At 39.3% G+C, this 10,997-nt stretch overlaps 1 protein-coding gene across 2 annotated transcripts in view; it reads left to right on the forward strand.

The window, feature by feature from the left end:
* The window catches only part of mdm1 (Mdm1 nuclear protein), a 29,307-nt gene extending 19,073 nt beyond the window's left edge, over nt 1-10,234 (forward strand). For both annotated transcript variants that reach the window (XM_041780962.1, XM_041780963.1), the window contains exons 10-16: nt 4,697-4,926; nt 4,999-5,151; nt 5,552-5,634; nt 8,783-8,841; nt 9,392-9,659; nt 9,756-9,818; nt 9,905-10,234. In XM_041780962.1, coding sequence (XP_041636896.1) covers nt 4,697-4,926; nt 4,999-5,151; nt 5,552-5,634; nt 8,783-8,841; nt 9,392-9,659; nt 9,756-9,818; nt 9,905-10,014 — 966 coding nt within the window. In that variant the 3' untranslated portion in view covers nt 10,015-10,234. The remainder of the gene's footprint in view (nt 1-4,696; nt 4,927-4,998; nt 5,152-5,551; nt 5,635-8,782; nt 8,842-9,391; nt 9,660-9,755; nt 9,819-9,904) is intronic.
* The last annotated feature ends 763 nt before the right edge of the window (nt 10,235-10,997 follow it).

Here is a 10,997-nt window from a genome sequence, read left to right on the forward strand (position 1 = left end):
AACATAAAAATGATTTTGGTAATTACCAATGCTGTAAATTTAGGGCAGCCAAACCTTACTTTGGTTAGGGTTAGGGTGGTCTAATAAATTTGTTAAGCACTGTATATCCACAATGCAGTTTAACATGGATGTATGATTTATTATTATTGAAAAAATAAATTTCTACTACTTAAAAATTTTAAGTATTTTCAACATGTTTTGGTTTTACAGTGTGATTCTGATGTTAGTGTCCCTGGACACTTTAGCACCATGAGTGGAACCACTCAGTTGGTGACTCTGCCTTTAGAAGTGGCTGTGACCTTGACAGGTGTGCTAGATTCAGATTAGGAGCCCTAAGGTCAAAGGTCATCTGTCTGTGTCTTCCTTATGTTGATCCACTCAGGCTTCTAACACCGCAGCTGGAGTTCATCGAGTGAAAGAAAGAGGACAAATATAACAGAGCCAATGAATCAAAAATATACACGAAATATTCCTTAGAGTGAATTTTACTCATTATTATAAAGTAATAAGTTGCAGTATCTACCTAGAAGTTTAAGTTTAACTAACCCAATTTATTTGAGTAAATTACAATATCACAAAACTGAGTACAATAGTTACCTCATGTGTTCAAATAAAGAGTAAATATTACTCATTTTTATAAAGTAAGTTTTACAATCTAAATTTACCCACTTTATTTACACAATACCCCAGAAACGATGAGAATAATATTTATGGTTTCAAAAGGGAGTGGAGTAAGAATCCTTTCAGAAATGGATCATAACTGACAAAAATGGATCGATGTGTCTCTGTAAGAAAAAAACAAGAATTCTGCATTTCTAATGAAAAGTCAGCTGATAATCATTTTCTTATCAGTCGGGTCACCTTTAGTGTTAACCTGAGAACTTTGAGAAGATTTTGCTCAGCAGAATTGTTTTAGCATATTACAGCGTAGAGCTCATTTTGCTTTTATATCTGGTACTAGTTTAGATAAGTGTGGCTCAGATTAAGTGTAATGAGATATTTTTGACCATAGTTTAGTAAAATACACAAGTTTTTTGCAGGACAAAACACTAAACCCTTCCTGCTTTAGATTGAACTAAAATGTCTTCAAGTGTGCCGTTTCTGATGTTTTTGTTTTTGAAACTTTGCTGGCATTCCTTCATTATTAGAGTTTCTACTTATGAGGCTGTTAAAGAAAAACAGAACATTTCTGCAGTTTATTTTTTCCACTTTTAAATGAATTAACAGGGTCAGTGGGCGCTGTGTTAGTCTCTGGTTAATTTTCCATTGCTGCGGTGGGTCTGCAGAGAGTTGCACTTGGTGATGGGGTTGGGGGGGTCGGAGGGGCTGTCAGCTGACGTCAGAGGAAACATCAGTGAGCACACTGACAGTCAGAGGGTGGAGCTGCAGCGCTGAGGTTTACAGACAGGAACAGGTTAGCTCTGAAAAACAGGGCAGGGGGTTATCCAGGGTTTGACCCGGGGTCAGAGGCAGGTTACTGCAGGCTTTACCAGAATTTACAACAAAAGAAAAACTTCACAGCTGAGTCGACACAAGTTCACTTGAATTGTCTGATCATAAATTTGATCTACTTCTGAGGAACGGTTGATATCATTTCCCCCACATTTGTCACAAACTCCTCACTCAGCATTTCCGCATTTGGTTGTTTTGACTTTTTGCAATGTGCAGACATTTCTGGAACAATTGATGTGCAATCAGATCATCAAATCTACTGTTTCTTCAGTCCTTTATGATAACATATTTCTGAGTTAATGATCCGTAGTATCAAATGTAGCAAAGCTACTATATTTCAGGAGGTGTTGGAGCTCTGCTTAAAGCCTCATTTATGTTTTTGCACCGTAGCTCCACTCTAGACCCATGTAGACATGAACACTATGCAGCTTTGCATGCAGCTGGGAGGACCTTTCTCAAAAACATAACTATGTGTTAAAACTATGAAGACTGCAGCTTTCCACTGGTTAGCATTGGTGACTGTTAGTCCACTAATGTCTACCGGCATTCTGCGTGTACTCTGCTTTGAGATAAATGGCTGCACCTGATGAATACTAGTCAAATCTACTGTCCAACATCCGATGTACATTTTCTTGTCAGTGGCAAAATCAGTGCACAAATCCCAATGTCCTCTGCTGATTCAGCAGCCATACTTTCTTTCTCTTCTGATGTCTCTTCTTTACAGCAACTGCAGTCTACACTGTGTTCCAAATTGTTATAAAAATGATATTTTTCTCTGATTTTCCTCAAAAGTCATTGCAAATGAGTCAGTATAATTTTCTAGTCATCAACAGAGCATAATTCAAGTTTTATTGCCCAAACCTCCCAATGATAACTTTTTTTTTAAGTTAAAAAACTCAAAATGCACTGTTCCAGATTATATTGCACAACAGTTTCAAAACATTTTATAGGTTGTAAAGAACTGAAATGGACATTTGTTAAATTTGCAGCATTAGGAGGTCATATTTACTAAAATAAAAGTTATTCTAATCAAAAACATCTTAACAGGCCAAGTTCCATGTTAACATAGGAGCCCTGCTTTGATATCACCTTCACTATTCTTGTATCCATTGAACTTGTGAGTTTTTGGAGAGTTTCTGCTTGAATTCCTTTGCAGGATGTCAGAATATCCTCCCAGAGCTGCTGTTTGATGTGAACAGCCTCCCACCCTCATAGGTCTTTAGCTTGAGGATGCTCCAAAGGTTCTCAACAGGGTTGAGGTCAGGGGAGGATGGGGGCCACACTCCTTTTTTTTTAGTTTCTCTCCTTTTATGCCCATAGCAGCCGATGAGACAGAGGGATTCTTTGCAGCATGAGATGGTGCATTGTCATGCATGAAGATGATTTTGCTACTTAAGGCACAGTTCTTCTTTTTGTTCCATGGAAGAAAGTGGTCAGTCAGAAACTAAAGGGGCCTACCAGCTCTCTCCCCATGATTCCAGCTCAAAACGTGACTCCGCCCCCTCCTTGCTGACATCACAGCCTTGTTGGGACATGGTGGCCATCCACCAACCATCCACTACTCCTCCATCTGGACCATCCAGGGTTTCACAGCACTCATCAGTAAAATGAGTTGACTGTTTGAAAATGAGTCTTCATGTATTTCTGGGCCCACTGCAACCATTTCTGCTTGTGAGCATTGGTTAGGGGTGCCTGAATAGTAGGTTTATACATGACTGCAAGCCTCTGGGGGATCCTACACCTTGAGGTTGGTGAGACTCCAGAGGCACCAGCAGCTTCAAATACCTGTTTGCTGCTTTGTAATGACATTTCAGCATCTGCTCTCTTAATCTGATGAATTTGTCTGTCAGAAAGCTTCCTCATTATGCCTTTATCTGCATGAACCCGTCTGTGCTCTGAATCAGCCACAAATTTCTTCACAGTACGATGATCACGCTTAGGTTTTCCTGAAATATCTAATGTTTTCATACCTTGTCCAAGGCATTGCTCTATTTTTGCTTTTCAGCAGCAGAGATCCTTTTTCTTTCAATATTGCTGAAACCTGTGGCCTGCTTAATAATGTGGAATGTCCTTCTTAAGTACTTTTCCTCTTATTGGGCTCACCTGGCAGACTAATTGACAAATGACTCAAATATATATCATATTTTCTGTCAAACCCAAAGTCACTGCTGTCAGCTTTGATTTCTATTTTTAACTTCAAAGATCCAAAATGAGGCCACAGGTTGCAGAAGAAGATGCAAAAAGTTTGATCTTAGTCGATGCACATCACTGCAATACAATGCAATGCTATGGGATGAGATGAGATGCATTTGCTGCCATGCATTTTAATGTGACTCATCCTAGACTCCAAATGATGGCGTCCTGTGTCCTTTTATATTTCTGCTGACTTTCTCTTACCTGGTTGATTCCCAGTTTGAGTCCACACCCCTAGAAGTACCCACGACCCCTGTTTGTTAAAGAAATGTAGATCATAGAATAGACAGGTGGGCTTAAACTGTGTTATTTATTGACCATACAGGTTGATGTTGTCACTGTACTGTCAAACAGCGAAAGCGTGGGCGAGAGCAGAGAGAGTGAAGGGGAAACTTTGCTAACTGTGTCAAAGTGGTTAAAGCAGAAATAAATCCGAAAATGCTCAGCAGAAAGAAGCCAAGACATGTTTGGAGACGGCTGCGTTTGTTGGCAACAGTTTCTGATTGCACTGAACATTCTTTGTGACAATTGGAGTCAATTACAGATTAGGGATGGAGGATGTTAGAAAAACAGATACTGCAGTATATTTTCCATCCAGGATATGAGTATCCTGTTTTTTTTTAAATAGGAAATCATACCAGATAAATGCACTTTCTTTTATGTTCATCAGTCATAACTTAAACAGAACATTTTGGCTCCTGAACGGCTCTTTGCTTGGTACCATTTAGACCAAACTAATAGTGCAATGTTTTCACTTGTGCTTGTGTTTTATTCCAGTTGTGCTTAACTTCTTTCATAAATGCAAACCTCATGGAACTATTTCTAAAATATACTGTCGTCGAAACACTTCGCAGACCAAATGAAAGCCACACATCTGCTGGGCCCTATTTCACCCCTGGCACACAACATTAATATCAGACCTCAAGCATGAAGTTAAAAAATGGAGTAACTACTTTGAGCCTCATGATAGAGTCGTCTGAGGGTTTTGGTGGCTCCAAGAGACTTTTGGGAACAGCTGGTCTAAAGTAATCTCTCTCCATGTCCTTTTTAGGTGACCGAGCTGAGGCAGAAGGCTTTATCTTACCGTCAGCGAGCGTGGGGAGCGAATTTCTCCAGAGATCACCTGAGCCAGCTCCTGTCTGAACACAACGCTCTGTGGGAGCCGACTGACACCACCTCGGACTCAGCTACCGTCCCGCCCAGCCCCCGCCCGGCATCCGAACCCCGTCCCGATCCTGACAGCTGCAGCTCGTCTCATGTGGAGGCTCTAGACCTGCCCAGGTGAGAACCAAGACGCTTGAATACAAACATCATTTAAAGATTAATCCTGAGTGTCTGTTTTTGTGGTTTCAGTCGTTCCAGCAGCTCCAGTAAGAGATCCTCTGTTGTGGGTTCAGGAGAAAATCTGAATAAAAACACACAAATAAAAACACAAACACCTCAGAGTCCTGCGGCTGGAAGACGCACAGCCTGGGGAGAAGAAGAGGAAGAAGACAACACAGATGAGTATGTGTTTGATCCAAACATAACTAGATTTAACTGATGATTCGACCATATTAATATGAGAATATTCAGTGCTACCTAAAGGCGATGATGACCCTAAAATATCAGATAAACAGACCAAGCTTTGCATGATATTCTAGCAAAAAGGTTTAAGTGATTTAAGTGACTGTCCTGTCCAGCACTGCAAGGCACACTATCAGAGTTTCCACTGTAAACAGCTGTGTTTGATGTGAACTAGATCCATTTATGAGAGTAATTTCTGGTATAGTGACAAACTTGTAGTAAGAAGCACACTGAAATCTTTTATTTGATGTTTTTCCTCATTGCAAAAACTGAAACTGTGATCAAAGCTTTTCTGTAACCACACGGCTTTCTCAGGAACGAACGCTGTGCTTGTGTTTAGGGAGGAAGGCCGTTTACCGACTCCCAGGCTGAAGCTGCTGCCGGTTCAGAGAACTCACCACGATCTCACCACACCAGCCACAGGTACACAAACACAGGGGTCGTTCAGATGATGCATCATCAGGGATGGAGGATCTGTTTGAGGCATTCACACACAAAGTAACTGCACTTCAGTGAGCATCAGTGGCCAAATCAGGCTGATTGCACTGATTCCTTTTGCAGTATACTGACAGCATGCAATGCAGCTCGATGTTTTCCACCTGTCGCTCTGTTCCTATTTTGTTGAGATGGGTGAGGAACGAGGAAAGAGGGAGATGACAAGGCATCAGGAGTGTCAGACAGGAACATTTGCTTTATATTTTACATCTTGTTTTAAAAAGTGGAGTTCTGCATTAATATTATCTTCATCTGTGTTTTATAGTTAGGAATTGTGTCAACAATCTATCTATCAGAAATGCAATCCAGGCTGTGCATTGGCTGTCATTATTGTATGAAGTGCCACTATGACTACAATTCTACAATAGTTTCACTATTGCACTTTGCAAACATAACTTTATTTTCAAAACAGATTTTTTTTTTTTTCGGAAATTATGAAGTTATTTCGAAAGCAGTACTGTGAAAACTTCCGCTTTTGTATTTCTCATACTATTTGATATTTGTATTGTTTTAGCATTATCACTCCTAAACTATTGTTGTTCTCTGCTTTTTCCTTGATAACTAAGGATGTAGACCAGGGGTCATCAAGTATATTTGCACAAGGGCCAGATTTAGTCTCAGCAGAAACTCTGGGGGCTGGATTTTCAAATACACAAAAATTAAATTAACACTTTGGTCTGATTTAAATATTATTGCAGTAGTATTTGTATTTTCCTTTAAACTACAGGAAATGTTTAGTCATTACCAGTGAGACCTATCCCTGTTATCTATAATGCAGCAGGCAACAAGGAGACAGGCCTGACAACAGGATTGGCAGGACCCCTGAAAATCCAAGAGAATGGGCCCTCCCTAATTGTCATTTAACACCAATATTAACCCATTTTGACACTATTAACCCCTTTTTTAAAACTTCTTGCTTCTTTAACCCAATTTTTGCATGATTTTAACCCCTTTTAAACCACTTTGCTGCATGTTTTATCCCCTTCGTGCCACTCTTTTATCCATTTTTGCCACTTCTATTTTTGCCACTTTTTAACCCCTTTTATTAAATTTTTTCAAAAATTTTTGCACTTTAAAACCATTTTTCCCTCTTATAAACGCATTGTTGATACTTTTTTCCCCTTTTTGCCTCATTAAGCCAATTTTTAAAAAAGATTTTAACCCCCTTAAAACCACTTTTTCTGTATGTTTTATCCCCTTTATGCCACTCTATTATCAATTTTTGCCACTTTTTAACCCCTTTTCTTTACTTTCTTGCACTATTTTTTGCCATTTGTAACCAATTTTTGATACCTTTTGCCCCTTTTTTCTTCCTTTACCATTTTTGACACATTTCAACCTCTTCTCACAACTTTTTTCAGCCAATTTTTTAACACTTCTGCCAACATTAACCATTTTTTAAATATCAACTAACTTTGACAGTAAATTTCTGTAAAAACAGCTCAAATGGTTAGTCATTCTAAAACTATTTTAATGTTAATTGGGATGGATTTAACAGCTGTAGACATTTAAAGCAAAAGGATACTCTTAAAATCTTCTTTTCCTCCTTTTCTGAATTTCATGATCTTTGGGGGCCAGACAAGAAGCTTTGGGGGGCCTGATGTGGCCCCTGGGCCACCAGTTGATGATCAGTGATGTAGACTCATGATAGCACATGTAGATTATGTCAGTGGTTCTCAATTGGTGGGGACCCAAAAGTCGGTTGCGGCACGCTTTCCAGTGAGTTGCAAAGGGTGCCAGGAGTAAAAAAAAAGTGGCAAAAAGTGGATATACAGAAGTTTTCTCATGATGACAAGTTAATTTCAGAATTGTATGTCTTTAAAGGGGACATATTTTATCCCTTTAAGACAAATTTATATTGGTCTCAAAGGTCCCCAAAACATGCCTGTGAAGTTTGTTGCTGAAAAAAACACTCCAGTATTGATTTTCGCATGTCTAAACCCCCCCCCCCCCCCCATTTCAGCTCTGCTCAGAATGATACGTTTCTTTAAATGATAATAAGCTCTTTGACTCCACCCCCTGACTCCGCCCTTCTAAGGGAATGGATGTGGCTCTCCTGAAAGAAAGTTCCGCCCTCCTCTCCTGATCCTCCTCTCTGCTGCCAGCTTAGAGGAGAGGAGAGCAGAACGTTCTACCAAGCGGGCCAACCGAATCTGGGGGCGGGGCCAACTCCTCACATGACATCATGAGGGGAAAACTGCTTGTTTCAGCACACATTTTCTGAAAGGTGGAGAAAGAGAGGGAGGGGAGATTTTTCTGATTCTTGGGGGATTGTGGACAGGCCAGGGATACATATTTGTGTTAGAAAAGACTGAAAAAATGTATTTTGCACATTATGTGACCTCTTTATCGGTGTGATTCTCTTTATTTATCTCATTTTTTTGATAACACAGCTGTTTTTTTCCCAAGATAAGTAGTAAACTCCTGAAGTAATTTCCAGTTTTCCAATTGCAGCAGTTGCAGTATTCCTTTAACCTCAAACAAATGTCAAAACTGTTTGATACAATTTTGCAAAGGAGATGTATGGTGTCAGTTTTTCCAGAAAAGTTTGCAAAAATCTTCCTTATTTTTGTACATTTTGCTTTAAATAAAGACAATGAGAAAAATGATCATTTCCTCTGATACAACAGTTCACATTGCAATTACTATGAGTCAGAATATTCACAGCTAATATTATTATATATATATATATTTATTTATTTATTTTTTTGGCCATTATTACATTATGGATGTATTTACTGGTAGTGGTGATGACTATGGTTTTAATAGTGCTACTACTGTGTACTGTTGTAATTTGTATTGTTGTAATTTGTACTGTTATTTTATTTAATTTAGCTTTTTTAAATTATTATTATTATTATTATTACTATTATTTGTTCTATGTATTATTGCTTGTTTTATTGAAAACCAAAATAAATACACTATTGAAAAAAATATATATATACATATATTCACAGCTATTTTCCTTCTGCAAATTTATTCAGCCCTAGTTGTATTGATGAATGCTTACAAGTAAAAAAAAATTGTCTTTTATTTGTCAGGCTACAATCACTGTTGACCTTTGTTTTTCCTCTAGGAGGCGCTATACTGGTGGGGAAAGTGAAAGGCAATGATGGGTCATCTCCATTCAAACAGGTAACATCCAAAATGCATGATATGTGGTGGTGACCCCAAATAGTTAAATAATAAGAAAGCCTTGCTCCTGCCTTACCTGTGCCTACAAAGAAAGCCAGAGGCAGGAAGAGAAGCAGCAAAACACCCAGAGCATGGCAGGCATTAGTGACAACAGAATTACATTGATTTAGTCAGATATAGCATAAAGGAGGAGCTGGGGTGGAGGAGGGTTGCAAAAGTCAGCCTGCAGAGGGAGCAGCAAAGAGTAGCCAGGCTAGAGCAGTTTAAACATGGTGGCATTAGTGTGATTAGCCAATATCGTGCTTAGAGTGAATCAGCTGGTCGTCAGCTGATGAGGGCTTGCGTGAGATCAGCTGATGTCAATTATATGGCAGCGCTCAACTCTGTGGCCTGCATGATAACAGTGAGTGGGAAAAAAGTTATTTGTTATCTAGGAGCAAAATCTACCAATCATGTTCAACTTTGTAGACCCTTCATCCTGGACACCTCAGCTGTACTATTACTATCATAAAGTATACAATTGATGTCATTTTTAATTGTTGTTTTTTAGAGGTCTGCATCAGCTGTTTCCATGGCAGCAGGGGCAGAGACAGCAATCGGTGTTCCAAGCAAACCTAAGGAGGCATGGTCAGAGAATAGCCCCTCTCGTCACACATCCTCAGGCCCCTCTCCTGAGCAAAAACCAGCTGCCAGTCCTCCCTCTAAGCCAATCAAAACAAAGCAAATGTCTCCATCTCCTGTAGCCCCGCCTCCTCTGATCCCACCTCCTCTGCACGGCATCCATGGCACCCTGAGACACCCTGACTTCCAACACAACGGTGAGTTAAGCAGTGTTTATTTTTTCCTTTTTTAATTAGAAAAGTTTGATTGATTAAAACACACTTAATCAATAATCATGACCTGCGTTTTCTCAGGTGAGCTCGGCGCGAGATTCAGAGAGCGGCCATGTTCAGGAGGCGGATGTGGATCAGACGAAGGTGATTATTTAAAAACTCTCTATACAAATATAACATTATTTTCCTTCTGTTATAATAAAGAACCAAAACATCCTCCTGTTACCTAGACGACCGGCTGTCTGTGATGTCATGGCGCTCTGCAGCCTCCTGCTCCATGGCGTCCGCTGTGCTGGAGCGCGCTCAGAAGAGACGAGACAACTTCTGGGGAAAAAGATGACGTCTGACCTGCTGACCCTTTCACCTACTGACAATCTCCTTTATCAATCACTGCTGTACAGTAATTAGAATAATGAATTTTTTAGATTTATTAATTATTGTTAATTCTTACAACACAGTTTTGTAGGAGATATTTTTATAAATGTAGTAATTATGTGTATTTATTAGTAGTTATTTTATCAAAAGTGTGACACAAAACCATAAAAGTGTCAAAAACAAGACTATTTTTGTCTTTATTTTAATAAACATTTGAGCTAAAATGCACAGAATGTTAAATTCCACCAACAGGGGGCTCCAAATTAAATAATAATACATTATGATGAGTAGAACCAGCGCTGCTCTGCTCGACTTGAGGACTCTGTCAGTTAGAAGTAGAACACTTTGGTTTCATTAATGAGGGAGAAAAGTGGATAAAAATGGCCTTTTTGGAGCTACGCACAGAGTATTCTGGGATGGCTTGCAGCACCAACCTGGAAGGCCACTTTTTAACTGCTTTTCTTCCTTCTTGTGAGAAATTCATCAATGGCGTTTTCACAGATTTCTCTAGCTTTAAGGGAAAATACAAAATATTCTAATGAATATTTACAATAAATTCAAAACAATCAATGAGGTTCTTGCCCTCTGTGAAAGTGCTCTCCTATGCTAAATAAACAACATATCAGATGTTGAAACTGACACATTTTACCATTTTATAAAAAAATAATGGCTCATTTTGAATTTGATGGTGGCAACACATCAAAAAAGTAGGGACCGGGCAACACAAGGCTAGAAAAGTAAGTGGTAGTAATGGAAAACAGCTGGCGGAGCATTTTGCAACAAATGCAACAGGTCACTAACATGACTGAGTATTAAAGGAGCATTTTAGAGAGGTAGAGTCTCACAGAAGTAAAGAAATCCCTGCATGGGCTCAGGAACACTTCCAGAAATCAACGTCTGTCATCACAGTTGGCCGTGCCACCCACAAATGACAGATGAAGCTGGATC

The sequence above is a fragment of the Cheilinus undulatus genome, linkage group 23 (assembly GCF_018320785.1).
Source record: "Cheilinus undulatus linkage group 23, ASM1832078v1, whole genome shotgun sequence".
NCBI lineage: Eukaryota > Metazoa > Chordata > Actinopteri > Labriformes > Labridae > Cheilinus > Cheilinus undulatus.